At 38.3% G+C, this 18,616-nt stretch overlaps 1 protein-coding gene across 13 annotated transcripts in view; it reads right to left on the bottom strand.

Moving 5' to 3' along the window:
* The window catches only part of RBMS3 (RNA binding motif single stranded interacting protein 3), a 1,326,374-nt gene that overhangs the window by 126,736 nt on the left and 1,181,022 nt on the right, over positions 1-18,616 (bottom strand). For all 13 annotated transcript variants that reach the window (XM_023260643.2, XM_023260644.2, XM_023260642.2 and 10 more), the window contains one exon: positions 6,602-6,648. In XM_023260643.2, coding sequence (XP_023116411.2) covers positions 6,602-6,648 — 47 coding nt within the window. The remainder of the gene's footprint in view (positions 1-6,601; positions 6,649-18,616) is intronic.

The following is an 18,616-nucleotide window of genomic DNA, read 5'->3' as shown; positions in this document are numbered from 1 at the left end:
CATTGTGATCCAGACATGTCTTCCCTATAAACTTCAAAGCCTTTGACAGATGAGACATTGAACTAATTTTTTTAAGTGATAATTTGGATAGATTCAAGCAGATGACAGAACTGACATTTTCTACCGTCTAAATTCAAACAGGGTAGATCCACCATGGTTGCTATTTACATGTTTGTTCTTCATTAGCTAAACTTGAGCTCAACGTGGAGCATTTAGTTCAATGTCATGTTGCTGTATTAGTGCAGAGGTTATGGAATTCAGAACATATTTGACTCTCAACACAATTTAAGCTACTGCCTACAACCCAGCCACATACTCAGAAAACTCTAAGGCTTAGTACAGTGAGTACAATTTCCCTTTGTACAGAAAAACACAGGATCATAAAATATGTTCCTTAGCTATGACATGGGACATCTCGAAGAGGAAATGCTCATGTCAATGTTCCATCAATAAGCCTTCCTACTACCTCATTAGAACACAAATGCCTCTTCCTTGTGGTTCTATGACATTGATTTTATTTTTCTTTTTGAAAAGAATATAAAAATATAAACAGTGAAAAATAAGTATCTCTCTCTCTCTCTCTCCTATGTTGTAGTACCTCAGTGCCCCCCCCCCCCGCCCAGAGAATTACTGTCGCTATTTCTTGTGACAGAGAATTACTGCCACTATTTCTTATTCTTTCAGAAAGATTTTATAGAAATAAAAGTTTATACATAAATCTCATAGTACCTTGGGCTTCTATCACAGTATTATTTGTATTGTATCTTGTCTCTGCTATAATATAAGATTTTTCCTTTTCAAATTTGCATCACTAAAATGATTTTAAACAGTGTAATAGAAAGACATTCAAAAGAAAAAAAATGTTGAATTAAACTGAGTAAGCATTAAGCAACGTTTAAGAATGTTAACTGGATTAGAGTAAGTTACAACTATATCTCTAGATACTGATTGTCTTATGTAAAATGAGACCAGTTTCCTTCCTACAGCAGGAGACATTTCTCTATCTGTAAAGTGACGGCTCTCTGAGTTAGGCTGCCAGCATGATTGGATACAGAAATGTGAATAGAGAGTGGCCTACTCTATCCTGGACATTCATGTCGGATCCCTTAACGTGCTGAGTAAGTTTTCTAAATCAACTTCCACACCTCCAAGATGCACATGTTAATGCTAACTCAAAGGATGGTAGGCTGGGAACACACTTGTGGTTATCTTGACATCTTACATGCTTAGAAATTATTGTTCTAGTATTCCCTATTATTAAAATGTCGTCCTATAAGGCAATAAAACCAACGATGAACAAAACACTGTAAAAGTCCTCTATATGAAGAAGTATCAAATGAGTAAGGTTAATTTACCACCATTTTCCTATTCTTCCCATTTCATCATATAAAATTTCTGTCTTCTTGTTACCAACAACACAATGGACAGTCTAAGCCTTCTAAAACTCCATTCTTAACTCAAGATGTGATAAATTCATGGGCGGTTTGCAAACTTTGGGTGAAACGAGAGGCTGATACTTAAAGAGAATCAGATTAAAGTGTTACGTGGGGACAGAGTAAGTTGGTGCTGAAAAGGGGGATGGCTTCTCTAATACCGATTTGCTGGGGCCAAGCAGATGTCATTGGTTACATTTCCTATTTCTGATTTAGCACAATACTGGGTTTAAACAGTCTATAAAGATGAACAAAGCATGCAACTCGCCTTCACTGAGTTAACGGTCCAGCAGGGAAATACATACTGTGTCAATGGCTACACGGTAAAAAAAGACTGCAAACATACCATGGTAATATGAAATATAGTGCAACAATAACATCAATATTTACACTGATGATTACAGTGTACCACACAGAGTTCCTTTAATCCTTACAAAGCCTTACTGTCTTCTCCATTTCACAGAGGAGCAAACTAAAGCACAAACAACTTGCCCATGTCTGGTGAATGACAGAGTTTGGATGTGCATATCAACAGCCTGATTCTGGAGTGTGCTCTCTTAACCACTGCTTATATGGTTTCTCTTATGACTAATCGTGTAAGTAGTTCTACCTGGAATCATTTGACTGTGCCTTTTAAGGGAAAGTAGTATTGAAAAAAAAGATGGAAAGAAAGAGAGGAAGGAAGGAAGGAAGGAAGGAAGGAAGGAAGGAAGGAAGGAAGGGTGGAAAGAAAGAAGGAAGGAAGGAAGAAAGGAAATCACTATTCTCTTGGGGGCAGATATAATTGCATGAGCAACAAGACACAAAAGTGTAAAGTAGCATGGAATGTCCTGGAAGGTTCACATGATTTTCAGGAACCAAATCACGGATTTGTTTTTGTTTTTGTTTTGTGGATTTTTCGGTGCCATTCTTGGAAGTCTGAGTTTTGTTCTACAGTTTAAACTCTGCCTAATGCTTTAAACCAGGCAGGGAGGTGATTGGTGTGATTACATTTTTATTGCTTTTATTTACTTATTTGTTAAAGTTTTTTTTATTTATGGAGCACTCACTTTTGAATGTCCCCTCTCTGTAAAGAGCTTTCCTACTATTCTTCCTTTCTAATCTTAGATTCTAATAAATTTTGCCTGTTGCTTAAAAATAAATAAATAAATAAATAAATAAATAAATAAATAAATAAATAAAGTTTATTTATTTTGAGAAAGAGAGAGAGAGAGAGAGAGAGGGAGGGAGGGAGAGACTGACCAAGCAGGGTAGGACAGAGAGAGAGGGAGAGAGAGAATCTCAGGTGGGCTCCACACTGTCAGTGCAGAGCCCAATGCGGGGCTCAAACTCACAAAATTGTGAGATCATGACCTGAGCCAAAACCAAGACTCGGAAGCTTAACCAACTAAGTGACTCAGCTGCCCCTACATTTTGATTTGTTTTTAAATATTCAACAAACAATATGAAAATGTTTTACAGGAGAGCTATATTAGAGACAGGTAAAAGGTTAGTACAGGTAGGGAGGATGATCGAATAAACCCAACCAGTGGCAAGGAGCAAGTGCTGGGGTAAAGATATAGTTCAAAGGTAAATTGAATTAAGTCTTAGTGACCAATTTTATCATTAAGAATATTATAAAAGAGAGAACCCAGAAACTGGAGTTGATGGCCTAAATGGCTTTAAAGTGAATTACGAATGGGGTGCCTGAGTGGTTCAGCCGGTTAAGCTGTGGACACTTGATTTCAACTCAGGTCATGAACTTACGGTTCATGAGATAGAGCCCCATGTCGGGCTCCACACTGACAGTGTGCAAAGCCTACTTTCGATGCTGTCTCTCCCTCTCTCTCTCTCTGCCTCTCCCCACTCACCCTTACTCTCTCTCAAAATAAATAAATACACTTAAGAAATTCTTAAAGTGAATTATTAAAAAAAAAGAACAAGTAAATTTCATATTTGGTTGTCATTTGTATTTGTTTGGCTTCTATTAGGAAACACTGATAAAGTTAATGATCTCAGTTTGGGATAGACAAAGATATCCAAGAGTAATATTACCTAATAAGCAGTTAGAAACACAGGTGATAGTGCCCTGCATCTCCTTACGAACTTTAAGTGTCAGCTTGCGTGTTTTAAGGTCCCCAAAGCAAGAGGAATGGATGAGATCAAACAGGAAAAAGACAACATCCTGAGAAAGATTAGTAAAAGTGGGCAAAAGAGGAAGAATCAGAAGAGGCCAAGGGAGTAGAAAGGAGTACAGAGCAAGCAGGATCAGCAGGGAATGGAGCTGTGGGGCCCATGAGATAAGAAATTGCCAAAAAAGTATAAATGGTACCAACAACGAGTTGAGTGGAGTGAGATTTCAAATGATAGAAGAACTAAAAGGGTGTCAGTCCCAACAGACACATTTGGACATCACTGGGAGCATTAGCAAGGGAAATCCCAGTCAAGTTTGAAACGAGACTTCATAATTTAATAGACATTTGAAAAAATACGGGAAGGGGGCGGCTGGGTGGCTCATTTGGTTAAGCCTCCAACTTCAGCTCAGGTCATGATCTCATGGTTCGTGAGTTCGAGTCTGGGAGCCCGCTTCAGTCTCTCTCTTTCTGCTCCTCCCCTGCCCCCTCAAAAAGAAATAAACATTAAAAAAAAAAGAAAAGAATATGGGAAGACCCTGCATACAGACAACTGAAGTTGTTTAGCAGTGAAGAGAAGGCTAAATTAGCGAGGTCACTAGAAGTGATGTCATTGGTATGAAAGAATGGTTTTGCTTCTACTCCCTCTACAGGTGGAAAAGACTTGAGCATTTCTTTAAAAAAATTTTTTTTTGGATGTTTATTTATTTTTGAGAGAGACAGAGACAGAGACAGAATGTGAGTGGGTTGGGGCAGAGAGAGAGGGAGACACAGAATCTGAAGCAGGCTGCAGGCTCCGAGCTGTCAGCACAGAGCCTGATGCGGGGCTCAAACTCACAAGCCGTGAGATCATGACCTGAGCTGAAGTCGGACGCTCAACCGACTGAGCCACTCAGGCGCCCCAAGACTTGAGCATTTCCATAGGCTGAAAGGAATATTCAGTGGACATGAAGGGATTGAAGAAAAAGACTAATTGATGGCATATGGTTCTTTATCAATGAGAGTAGATCAGACGATAAAATCGGGAGGATGGGTATCCTCAGCATCTTAACTAAAATGTGTTTCATGAGGGAAATATTCACTGTTGGAAACGCTTGAGTGGGCAGCGAAAAAGGGTGAGCCATTTTTGCAACTCTTCCAGTCATGTGAAGGATACCGTGTTGCAGTTAATATAAGGTACAGATAAAGATATGTCATAGAGAGGGTGATTAAGGTGGACAGATGTACCTGCAATCATTACGGCACATGGGCAGTGGCTTGAAATGTGAGGTAAAAGTCCTGCAGGAGGGAGAGATGTTCACCGTGTACTACTGTGTCCTCACAGCCTCTAACATGGCACTCCCCAAAGCTCCCCTTTGGCTGCTCAGATTAGGAACTGAAATACCTTTAGTTTTCTCTTTAGGTTTCTGATAAATCAGCAAGAATACTTGGAAAATTACGTCTTTAGAGAAGACAGTCAGATTTTAAATTATGCACCGGAAAGACCATTGATTGAAGCGATGCAGAGGGGAGTGTCATCCTCCACTCCGGTCCAGGCCTAAGTCATTGCTGTATATCTAATCCTTCACAAAGAGCTTTGAGTAAGAAGGACTTTATAATAGATGTATGGCTAAATGTTACAGATGGGAACATATAGTATGCAAAATATTAGCACCTGTTGAATCTGGTTAGTGAACATATTCAATTATTATTATATAATAATATTATTCATTATGCATATAATTATTATTCATATATTCATAGTATTCATTATTTATATTATTCAATTATTCATATAATAGATATATGGCTAAATATTACAGATGGAAACATATGTACATATACAGTATGCAAAATATTAGCACTTGTTGAATCTGGTTAGTGAACATATTCATTCAATTATTATTTCTATTTTCCATTTATGTATATACATTTCTACTGTAACTCCACATACTTTTACATGCATTTGACTCTGAAACAATGCATGTTAAGTTACAAATATAAACTACTTGGTGCATGGTATGTGTTTAATACGTGTTATTTCCTTCCATTAGAACACCTGTTTTCTGTCACCGTCACTTAGCATATAAGGCCTTGTTCTGTACCTTTTAACTATTTTATTTTCGCAAATATACAATATGATTCTTGAGGACGTTCTTCTCTATTTCTTCTGTCTACTCACCAAGTTTATGGTGCCTTACTGGAAATAAGAAAATGCTTACTGGATAAACCCTTAAATTTCACTCCTAGAGAGGAGTTCTAATCAACAAGAGAGAAAGGACTAGACTCCTCCCTTAGCCTACCATCCATGTTTACTCTTTTATGGGAGGGTAGACTATGAGTTCCTTGAGGCAAAGGCCCTGTCTCAGATACTGTCTTTTAAGTCTGGAGAGCAGAGCACTCTGCTTGGCATACCCACTGGATGTTTATTGAATGAATGAATAAATGATTGCCTAAATGAATAACTATCAGAACAGAAGATACTTAAATCCTTTCAACATCCCACAGATTTTCATTCGAGGCGCTGACCAAATAGAAAACAGTTTGCATTCTTTTATCCTCTACACTGATCTTAAATGAGGTCTTCATTCTGATTATTTAATGAGACTGTAAGACAGAAAACTGAAAGCCATGGAGAAATCCAAGATAGAAGGCTGTGAAAATAAAAATAACCAACCAACCAAAGAATAATTATTGTCAGTTGCAGGACAGCCAACGCAAAGAGAAGATACTGGAAAGTGAGTTCAACCAAAGATACTCAGAATTACAGAATTTTTGAGAGGTCAGATCATGTAGTTTAAGTTTTATTTTTCAAAAGAGGAATCCTAGACTCTGTGACTTATTCTAAGTAAGAGGCTACAAAATTTCTAGATGCTTATTCAAATGAAGAGCAAAGACACAATCACCAGGTCACTAACTTGACTCTGTCCGTTACAGTGGTGAGACATGTTTGGTTTACACTTTCTCCTTAAAGATTTAAAACAAAAGAAAGACAGTTTTGAACATTTTTCTTCAGTACTGATTTCAGAGATCAAAGATACCTTAGCAATTAAAATAGAGAAAATGTGGTCTACTTACCCATTCTGTATGGCAGCTGTGGGGTCATAGGTCAGAGCCATGCCAGCCTGTATGCAGGGAGGAAAGAGGAGAAATCAAATCTTAAACACTTTTATCTCGGTGCCCAAAACATTCAGTCCACACAAATACTTTTATCTTTACTTTCCGCGATTTAAGTTTATTTTATCCTATACATTTTTCCATTCTTACTGCCAAGACTAGCATTTTTACTACCCACACATCAGAATCCACCAGCGAGTTAGGAGCTTATATTATATATCCAGACAAACCAAGGAACAATGCAGTTTGGATGATTTCCATATCTACTTCATAAACCATCCTCTGTCTAATCTGGTATCCTTATGATTTCTCACTATTGTCAAGAGCACCTATTGTACATCTCGTGGATGAAAAAAAAAAGGAAGAATAAATCTTGTGGTCAGGATAAAAATAAAAGCTACTTAAAATGCATTCGCCCTTTTAGAAGGAAATGTTAAGAAACATTTATTTTAAAATAGGTGGTATGCCTCAGGGGTGTGTAGGTAATAAGGGGCAGTGTGCTTGTCCGATGTACTGCTAGTGCCTGTCCTACTAAGAATGGTAGAAAGGCAAGGTCATTTACACATGAGGGAAATTTTAGAGCTTGTAGTTAATCAGGAGCTGCTTTCGTTCTAAGTGTACTTCTAAGAATACACTCTCACCTTTGAAAAACTAAACTTCTGTAACTGGCAGTAGTTTCAGAAAAGAATAACAAACTTCATGACTGCTAATTCACAGCCTACCTCCTTTCTTTCTTTTTTTTTCTACCTCCTTTCTTCATACACATATCACATCTGATCCTCACAAAAACCCTACGGAGTAGGCGGGAGAAATAGCTTCTCCATTTTATCGATGGAGACTCTGAAGCTTGGAGAGGTCAAGTGATTTGCTAAAGGTCACATATTTAGAGGCAGAATTAGATTGTAGCCCATGTCTTCTGATGCAGGCTGCCTTCCACTACCTATGACACTGACTGAGGGTCTGCATGAGACCTGATGATCATCTCTAGCAATGTGGGAGAACTTTTTCTGTGCATGTCTGGTCATGTCACCTTCATTTTTGAACTTAAAATTTTTTTAATGTTTTATTTATTTTTGAGACAGAGCGTGAGTGGGGGAGGGGCAGAGAGAGACAGAGAGGGAGACACAGAATCCGAAGTAGGCTCCAGGCTCTGAGCTGTCGGCACGGAGCCTGACGCAGGGCTCAAACCCACTAGCCATGAGATCATGACCTGAGCCAAAGTCAGACGTTTAACCAACTGAGCCACCCAGACACCCCTATCATACCACCTTGTGTTTTCCAACACTGTCTGTCTGTTTACTGCTTGTGAGTATAAACAGAATGTGGAAGGAAAATGGACTATGTTGTTATCAGGTTAGCTTTTTTTTTTTTTATTTGAAAGTAAATTAGACCAATGTCAATTTCCTGGCTTTGATAGTACACTATAATTATATAATATATAACCATTGGGAGAAATGGGATGAAGGGTACACAGGGCCTCCTTGTACATTTCTTTTGCAACATCCCATGAGTCTATAATCATCACAAAATAAAAAGAAAAAAATGAATGAACTTTGAGGACTTTAGTAGAAGACAAGAAAAATCATAAAAACTTCAGAGAAAAGAGAGAGTTGTTTTGTGCTTGAATTTTCTCCAGTGTGGGTGAAGGTAGTTTTCCTACTGGGCTCATTGAATTCCTCAGATTTAGCACATAACTGAAATGGAAATTCTCAGGCTTTCCAAGATAGGGTCTGAAGTTCAGTATGCCCTGCTATAGTCAAGCTTAGATTACATGCATTATTTTTCCCAATTTTAAAATTGTTATTAAGACTGGTATAAAGAACAAAAGTGTAGAGCTGTATACGAATGGGACTGGCATATTGGGAGCATACAGAAATGGAAACAGAGTTTGCAAGCAAAGTTGAGATGACTTTCAGAAGTTAACAGAAGTGCACTGAGAATACATGTGTAATGATAACTGCGTCTCACTCATGTTAAAGAAACATGCAACTGATATTAGGACAAGGTAGGGGATTGGAAAATAAGAAGAGAGTAACAGAGCAGAGATAAAGATAGGCTTTCTCCCCCTCGGGAGAAACAAAGGTCGTGGTGTCAAAAAGAGATCCTAAGTCTAAAATTTTCCCAAGATGGGGCCTATGCCATGTGACAGACAGGAGGCTGGGTCCAGGCTGAAGACTCCCCAGAACGGGCCTATCTGGGGTGCAGCTGATACTCCGTGGTTCTAGATCCTGGAGAGGGCAGTTGTATAAATTGCCCATTGGGCATAGAACTCTTTCTTAGAAACACTAACCTTCTTTCCCCTAACTTATTCAAGATGTTACACCAGAGGCAGAATGAAAAGAATGGGCTTTATACTCCATAGAGATATTGCTAGTTTGTGAGTTTAAGATGAAATAATACCTTTAGCCTCCTAACCACCCGAAACTGTTTAAATCCTAGGGGACTTATAGGATGCCTTTCCTAGTCAACCTCATGTTTTCCCCTTTTCCTTGGACTTATTTTCCAATAGTGCTCGGAGACCAATGCTATTTATCATTTCTTGAATGACCAATTATCTTGAACATTCTCTTCTCGTGCCATGTTTATTTGTCCTGACAACATTAGGTAAGGATTTTTTCTCTCACCTATTACTTGAATTTCTTGTGGGTTATAGTTAACAAATCAGCCCCAACTAGGAACACAGTAATTATCAATAAACTCTACCTTTTTGTTGAATATGCATTTGATAATCAGGAAGCCGAAGTTGGCCTCTACCTACATCTGAAACCTCCATCCATCTTTCAGAAGATGGAAAAGAACTGAAAAGATGGCAATATGGTTTTGTGGAAAGAATATATATTTTGGACCTAGATTCAAGTTTTAGCTCTGTTATTTCTGGCAGTGTGACCTTGGGCAAATCATTTAACCTGTTTCAACCTCAGTTTCCTCAGCTGTTAAATGGTTAATACCTACCTCGTCAGATTGTTGTGAAATTTAAATGAGATTACGTTTGTAAAGTATCCAGCACAGTGCCTGGGGACAAGACACATACATGAATATTATAAAGCAAAGCAACACGAGGTGAGAGCCATCTGAGTGGTACGGATGGGTGAGGGATAGAGGAGAGAGGCTGGGGGTGACCAGGGAAAGCATGTGGAAGATGTAGAGATGAGAGGAGCCTTGAAAGACGATTAGGATTTCCATAGATGGAGATGAGAGATGGAGGCCGGCTCAGACAAAAGGAATAGCACGGAAAAGACAAAGAAATAAAAAGGGCAAGGTGGGTGATTCATCTGCAGTAGAACATTGTGGTGGGGGGTGGGGTAGCGGGAATTCAGAGTCAAAAGAAAAGGAGGGAGAACCTTGATTGCCTGGCTCCTCTTAGGGAGGCATGGGATATTTTTTGAGCAGGGCAATTACACAATCAAAGAGGGATTGTCCAATCCCAAGAAACAGCATGAGGCCCCTGGAAAACAGAGGGTAAATCCAGAGCAATAAGCAACTGGAGTAGGTACTCGGGGACAGGCAGGTGGAGAGGATCTCAAGTGCGACTGTCATCGCAAGAGGGTAGGGAATGAACACAAGATTCACCTACTTCCTGATTTTGCCTAGAGACGGCCATGTCTCTGAGCACCTTTGGCCAGAGGAGACAAGAGATAGTTTCAGGTCATATACATTTGGAACATTACGGGTAACAAAACAAGGCATGGGTTAAACAAAGGGATGTGTGAACGTAGCCCACTGGCTGAATATCATAGCACAATAACTGACACTTGGCTGCACCTGGTTTTCATTTCATGTGTAACAGATTGTTGAGTTATAATTCTAATATAGTCTTAATGCAGATTTTGCATTCAATTTCCTTTTGTTTCTTTCCACAAAGGTACAAAAGAAAATCAATTTTGCTGCCCTGTCTAGCCACCTTTACACTAAGTGAAGAACCATGAAATCGTCATTATGTAATTACCAAATTTTATGGCATGTTTACAAACTCCAGAGTCACACAAAAAGTAACTTGGAACAAAACAAAAATGTCACACCACATATGGAGGGAAGTGATGTTTAATCCTGTCTCTCTGTTTCAAAAGAGCTTACGAGATGCACAAATATTTTCCATTTTTCAAGTTTACATAAGTTGTGCATTGGAAGTGTTTGCAATTTATTTAAACGAAAGGGGGCATTTTTGTCATTTTCCAGCAGCAGCTGAGTTTTTGCTTAGTATTTCAACCATAATAGGATATTTCTAGTCACCCCGGCAGAATCTATACTATAAGAGCCAAACAGTTTAGAAGAAATTTTAAAATACAGTCTGCTGAATTAAGGTATCTAATTATTTTCAATAAATATAGGGATTTCATTAAGACACATCAGTTTGACTTAGGAGCTAGATATTTGATTTTTATAACTTTAAATGATTAACAAGTTAAATGAAGAGGTAATAATCATGGAAATACTGCTCGAAATATGCTCAGTAGGGAGTAGGCATTAACACTTCAGAAAGATTCTTGGACTGTAATGCTTGCTCTTTCCAAGGAGCAGAGGATCACGGACTATAGCAAAGTTAATGACTTCTCAAAATCATAGAACTGATTTTATCATTTTTGAAACTATTTTTTAAATTTATTAACGTTTATTTATTTTTGAGAGAGAGAGACAGAGAGACAGAGAGAGACAGAACATGAGTGGGGGAGGGGCAGAGAGAGAGGGAGACACAGAGTCCGAAGCAGGCTCCAGGCTCTGAGCTGTCAGCACAGAACCCTAAGCAGGGCTCAGACTCACGGACCCTGAGATGAAGACGTGAGCCGAAGTCAGACGCCTAACTGACCAAGCCACCCAGGTACCCCTGAAACTATTTCATTTTGTCATGTAAATGGGGACCAAAAAGTTTGAGTCAATAAACTTCATATGGACAGACCTACACTGTAATTACTGGAAAATGGAAACATCAATGTGTTAGCATAACATTTCTCTTTTTTTCTAAATTCTGTCTTGACAAATGATGCATCATAATTGTATGGGTAAAAATGAATAGTCACAAGAATTTCCAACTTTCTATGATCAGATATAAGGCAACACTGTAGTATATACATAAGTAAATACTATAATAAGTAATAATAAATAAGTACATATTGTATATTTTAGCAAATATTGTGTACTGAATTAGCACAAGATAAGTTCAGGAAGCCAAATAAGAAAAGGATAACGTAATTTTCTGGATATTATTTTTTTGAATGTTTATTTACCTTTGAAAGAGAGAGGGAGGGAGAGCGTGAGCAGAGGAGGGGCAGAGAGAGGGAGACACAGAATCTGAAGCAGACTCCAGGCTCTGAACTGTCAGCACAGAACCCAACCTGGGGCTCCAACTCACAAACCGTGAGATCATGACCTGAGCCAAAGGTGGACGCTCGACCGAGTGAGCTACCCAGGCGCCCCTGGATGTTATCTTTGAAGAGTGTATTTCTCGCAATCAATGTTAACAATATTTATAACCGTCAGCGGGTTATGGTTAAAAATTCCATAAGTAAAGTAAGGTGGCTTAAAAAGTTATGTGTGTGAAAGGGTTTGAAAATTATAATGTGTTATAAAATTTGGGGTTCTGCTATTGTAGTGAAACCTCACTTAACTTTGTTTATATTTACTTACCAATATTTCTCTTTAGAAACATGTCCCTTAGTGAAGAAATCATGATACAAAATTATGTGTATGATATGGGTCAAAAGTTTAAAAAAAATTAAAAAAATATCTCTGACTAGAAATAAATTAATTTCAATAATGTTAAATGTCAAAATACTGGAGTGGTATAACCATAATTTTTTTTCCTTTCCTGTATTTTTTTCTGACTCTTTTGTAAGCTATATATAATTAGAATTACTTTATAATGGGAAGTAACTTAAAGAAGTGTATTATATGAATTGTTCTTTGAATTGTTTTTAATTTTTAAATTCAGGAAGAAAAAAGGCATATCATTTACAGAAACCATACAGATTAGAGGTCTGACTTACGAGTAAGCCCAAAAATGTCAGGAAGCATTTAGCTTTGCTAGGTCAGTAGAATACAGACGATCTGGGATCAAATGGGAGTTGCTACAGCCAGAAGGATCAATGTGAGAATGGGAAGGAGGTCAAGAATAAATACTGACAATTCAGGGTTAATCATACGCTGATCCTAGTGTTGGAAGCTAGTAAGAATTCATAATTACAAATGGCCATACTGGCTGAGAAACTGAGGATTTCATATGTGATAGCAGAAGTGTGGATGTCCAAGATATTCAAAGGAACTGATAAAAATCACCAGAAAACCACAACATGGTCATAACCAAGTACGGTTTTTGGCTAAAAAATAATTAAAAAAATTTTAATGTTATTTATTTTTGAGAGAGAGAGAGAGATGGAGTCTGAGCAGGGAGGGGGGCAGAGAGAGAGGAAGACACAGAATCTGAAGCAGGCTCCAGGCTCTGATCTGTCAGCACAGAGCCTGGCACAGGACTCGAACCCACAGACCGAGAGATCATGACCTGAGCCGAAGTCGGACAGTTAACTGACTGAGCCACCCATGTGCCTCAAGAAAGGATTTTAGGGGCGCCTGGCTGGCTCAGTCGGTTGGGCGTCCGACTTCGGCTCAGGTCATGATCTTGCAGTCCGTGAGTTCGAGCCCCACGTCGGGCTCTGAGTTGATGGCTCGGAGCCTGGAGCCTGCTTCTGATTCTGTGTCTCCCTCTCTCTCTGTCCCTCCCCTGTTCATGCTCCGTCTCTCTCTGTCTCAAAAATAAATAGACGTTAAAAAAAAAAAAAAAGAAAAGAAAGGATTTTAAACCTCTTTCCTGTTAAAAAAAAAAAAAAAGGAACTAATCCTAGGAAACAATATGTATGCTCAGGGCAAATTTGCAGGCAGAGTGTTGTAGCACCCACTGAAAAGGAATGTGAGAAAATAGGGCAAGCGGTAGGGTTTTGCCAGCATTGGCTCTGGTGTGGTCAGGTGATTACTGAATGGTGCATTTCCCCTGGCACAGGCAGTCAACCATATAAAGCAAGTCTCTGCTCTCGCCTGCTCAAGGCATGTTCCCTGGGCTATGGGCAGCCAGTCCCTCTCCTAAAGAGAAGATGAGGGACAAAAGAGACTGTAGACAGGACACTACCAAAGTCTCCCAAAGAGAGATATACAGTCTGGTCCTGAGATCAGACAGAAACGTCCTTGTTAATTGTTCTGTAAAACATGCCTACCAACCTGTGCAGTGGCTCATACAATACTCCTAAGTTTCACAATTTCTGAATCTAAGGGAGATATTTATTCTAAATCTATTTGGTTAGTATGCATCATTTGACCAGTGATTTTCCTCTTCTTTCAACATCCCTTTCGTTGCAATTCTGTGAGCCTGCTTTTCTTCTGACTTCTCAGAGAGCAATTTCTCCTTTGATGTTACTCGGTCCACCCTCTTCTTTCCTTCTGTACAGTGATGACATTCACTTTCAGATCCCAAGTATGATTTATGTCCAGGTGATTTCGGAATCTTGGTCTCAAACTCAAGTATCTATACTGAATTCCAGAACTTATTGCCTAGTTAAATTAGTACGTTTGATGTATGGTCAGTGTCTCTTATCAAGTTATCATTTCTTGTTTGTGTGTTGGCAGAGACATCCTCTCCTTCCTCTGCTTGCAACTCCCCTCAGCCACACTGTTGTGCTGTGAAGATGCTCTTTTGATAAAGAACATGTCTCAGTCCTTGACTGGTGAGTAGACATGGGGGACGCAGAGGGATTTTTAAGCGACCTTCCCAATTCAGCAGGGAAGCCAGTGTACCTGAACCAAATCATGAATAAGAACCCAGGACAATTAGAGGCAGCCAGAAAACCTGGAGCACCCTCTTATCCAAGTTACTGACCAAGAGTAGGGAGACGATTATGAAAAATCATCTTGATATCTTCAGGGGTTTGTCAGGAATCATGCAAATGAAATACAAGGAATTTATCACTTAAAAAAAACTAGAAAAATAGGCAGAGAATAGAGAAAATTCACCTCTTTTTGTTTGGGAAAAGAACATCAGGGGGAGTCATGCTGTTGTTTATACACTATGTCATCACAGTATTTCTCCTTTTTGGCTTCAGCTAAAGCATCCTAGTCAGGCAGAGAATTTCTCCCTTTTATAGCAATGAAGAAGGACAGGCCAAAAAGATGCAGACAGAATTAAGCCTGGACGACTGGAAAAGCCAATGGCTGCACGAAGAAAGCATCGTCAAAGGAGAAAGAGAAGAAAAGGTATGATGTAGCTAGCCCAAGTTCTCAAAACTCTAGTCTGAGTTTGTCATTTCCAAAGTTAAGTTAAGCCTTTATTGATAATCATAAAATACACAAGAGAACACTACCATATTTTATGTAGACACTTCTGATTTTATTTCAATCTAAATGGCTGACTTTATAGATTCCAAAACACAGTGTGTGTGTGTGTGTGTGTGTGTGTGTGTGTGTGTGCACTTCACATTTTAAAGTCTGTGAAAATTAGGGCTTGCATGATAATTGATGGCATTTGAGTTTGGCAACTTCTCTTTTTAGTGACATTTAAAATAATATTTCATCTTTAATTGATGGTATCTTAGAGTCGGTGATGGAGTGTATATACTGGTAAGCCTCACTATAACATACTAAGTAGGATGAAAAATATAAAATGCTGAGGTTGCTACCAGGGTGGGTCTGTGAAGCTGAATAGGTGGGAGTTCTAGGTATCCGGCTAATTGATCCATATTCTCCCAGGTCCCTGCTGCAGTTTGATGGTATGTGGAGGTTGTAAGCTGTGGTTTAAATTTCGATGGGGATAATTCTGAGCCTTATGGCAGGCTGGAGTTGCCAGGACAGCATCAACAACTCCAGAAACTCCCTAGTTGGCTGAGGCCCCACTTAGTTGCCATGGAGACTGGGTCAAAGGAATCAGGGAACATGGAGATCAACCATCAGTCTTTCCCCTTATAATTGCTTGATATAATTTTTCCATTGTTCAGCCCCTCCTAAACCCCATATCCCTACTTTCTCCCCTAGAACATAAGTATGTTTTCCCCTACTCTTCTTTGAGAATGGAGACTAGGGCAGATGATCGGAGCTCATCATCAAACACATCATATCCAAAATTACACTATAATAGGAATTTTCAAGATTTACTTTTTATCTTTAGTGATCATAGGTTAGAAAATATGAACCCAGCAGTTTTAAAATAAGAACACTTACCTGAGTTAGAAAGTCTATAAGCTAAACTACTGCAAATTCAAGTTCTTGGGCCAATGGGAAGATTTTTTTGAGATTACAAGTGTCATTCACCTTGAGCCTGCTCTCTAAATGGCCAGTAAAGCACATGAAATAAATAAGACTACATTTGATGGGCTGGCTAACAAAGTCAATCGCAAGTGTTGTAATGCATCGTAAGAGCCAATCACTTTTTTTAAGATCACATATGTAAAGTCTCTTCTTCAGTTCAAGGTTAAAAGAACTATTTTCAAAACCTGACAATGTTGTTACATACATCTTAATTTTTTCCAAAGTCCCATTAAAGAAAATAATTGGACAACTAAATGCCAAGCATGTTGTTATACCCAAGGGAAATCATGAACTGTATAGATAATTCTTCCCCCTTCACGGAATATGGTCAAAGATAACATGGATCTACACCCTTTTACTGCTAAGTTTTGAAATAATTCTTTAGATAAACTACTGTCTTTAAAGTATTTTTTTTTATTTCTAATGGTTTATTGGGGCAACACTTCAATTCCATATCTCTGAGACATAAATTTTCTAATGTTCAGTACTGTAAAATTAAATTACAGTCAATATGGCTCCAAAGCTAGTAGAAATGATATATTTCTGGGCCTTGTCAGGTTCTTCAGATATTTAATAAGAAGGATGTTGACTGGTGACTGATCAAAGAGTTGGTGTGCAGGGTGCACTGTTCCAAACAGATCCAACTGAAGGCAAGAGGGCCACATGGTTAAGATGCATTTTTGTCTTCATCACTGCTAAGAATGCCTCAAAGCATGTGCTTTAAGTAGCACTGGTAACAGCTAGTGATAGCCAAATGCTTTCATAAACTCAGCAAAATATTCCTTTTGAATGTTCCTTATAAATGGGAACCATAGGGATAATCTCTTCTCTCCAGATTTTATGCAGCTTGTTTGTTATTACTTCCATAGCCATCTTTGTGTCTTTGAACATCAAATATTTTCCATATCAATGTGACCCACTGGGGTTTCTAAAGTCAAGGGCCAATATAGCTTTTTCTCTCATATGCAGATAGGTGGGTAAATAAGAATGTTATAAGTGATAGTAGAAATAATTCAATGTGTTAGGCTGATGACTTTGTATTGCTAAGGAAGATATATGAATTTTTACACTGGGTCCAATGTTTAGTGATATTTATGAAGTGATTACAAGCCAACTGGTCGCTCATAGACTCATTAAACTCATGAAAATAGGACCAGAGCTTTTCCAAATTCCTTAGAAAGTTTTACATTTTTGGTTGAGTAAAGAGTAAAGAGTAAAAACTGTTGTCTTTAGATCCATAACAATTGATAATTGACTCAAACACAACTTTTTACATAAAGACAGTTGGTTGCATGAATCAGTACATTATTTTTGATACCCATGGACATTGGTTTTTTAAATCAATGGAAGAGATATGGACTTGACCAGTAACTGGCTCCCACTCAGTAATAATAATCAGAAAACAAGACACAATTCTTGTTATTAGCAGCAATTATATTGTCTAAAGTCACCATGAACACTGAATTAGGAATATTGACTCATTGCTCCTAGAAGAAATTCAGGGTTAGGTTCTGATCACAACATTTTCACCAACTAATTAATACACAACATTGCTTTAGCTGTGTTTCTGTCTAAAGACACCTTATTATATATTTTTGATTCATCAACAATGAACTCAAAGCCAAAGCACTATAAGTCATGCTTGCGCAAAGCTGATCTCCATTTTCTTTTCATATTGTCTCCACAAGGCACAGCATAGATTCCTTGCACTTAGGAACACAAGGCATCACGTCAGCACTATAGTTGGGGGCATTTTAAACAGTGAAATCACCAGTGAAAAGCACAAACATGGAAAAATGTGGCCCTAGATAAACCAAGGAAAGGACACGTGTTTATAGTGTTATAAGTTGACACAAGAGCCTGCCTTGCTCAATTTTGAGAGTATGCATGTTTGGTGACTCAGACTTTTTTTTTTAAGTTTTTTTAAATTGAATTCCAGTTCAGTTAATACACAGTGCTATATTAGTTCTAAGTGTACAATTCAATACCTTACACACTGCTCTTCATGGTAAGTATACTCTTTAATCCCCAGGTGACTCAAACATTTTACTGCTCTGCACAAATGACCATGAAGCCACCATGAATGTTGATTCTGGGTTATAAACAAATTGTAGCAAGTACGTTAAGTTTGCATGCAGGGAACCCATGAATAATGAAGATCCACCGTATCTTTTTTAACTGATAATTTCATGAGTCTGAGTCTTTCAGTAAACAAAAGGAAATTTCATAAATGGCATTAGTATTAGCTTAGAAGGATTCTAACAATTCCTTACACAAAAAAAATTGGTAACATTACTCTTGAAATAGATTAGGGCATTCAATAGATTATTGGGCAATAGATTACTGACATTCAGCACTAGGGAGCCATAGAATATGCAAGAAAATTCTTACTTCCCAATTATTTGTTAAATCCAGCATTCCCATCAGGATGCTGCTTCTGTCAAAGATAATTGCTTTGAAGAATGTTTGAAAGTACTTGATCATGAGGAGTATTTTTCATAGCCACAGAGGTTGTGTGAGCACTTTTTGCATTCAAAACTAATTGCCATTACTTGCCGGAATAGGTAGGTTAATAATTCATTTTCTTTCTCTTTAAAAACACTAACCATGTAATTCATCAGATCTCAATAGTGGCTCCAACTTTTCTCGGTATCTAGCTATAGTTCATGTTTTCTTTCAATATTCTTTTTTTCTTTT

The sequence above is a fragment of the Felis catus genome, chromosome C2 (genome assembly GCF_018350175.1).
Source record: "Felis catus isolate Fca126 chromosome C2, F.catus_Fca126_mat1.0, whole genome shotgun sequence".
Classification (NCBI taxonomy): Eukaryota; Metazoa; Chordata; class Mammalia; order Carnivora; family Felidae; genus Felis; species Felis catus.
The sequence above is the reverse complement of the archived record's forward strand: the minus strand, read 5'-3'. Positions and strand labels throughout refer to the sequence as shown.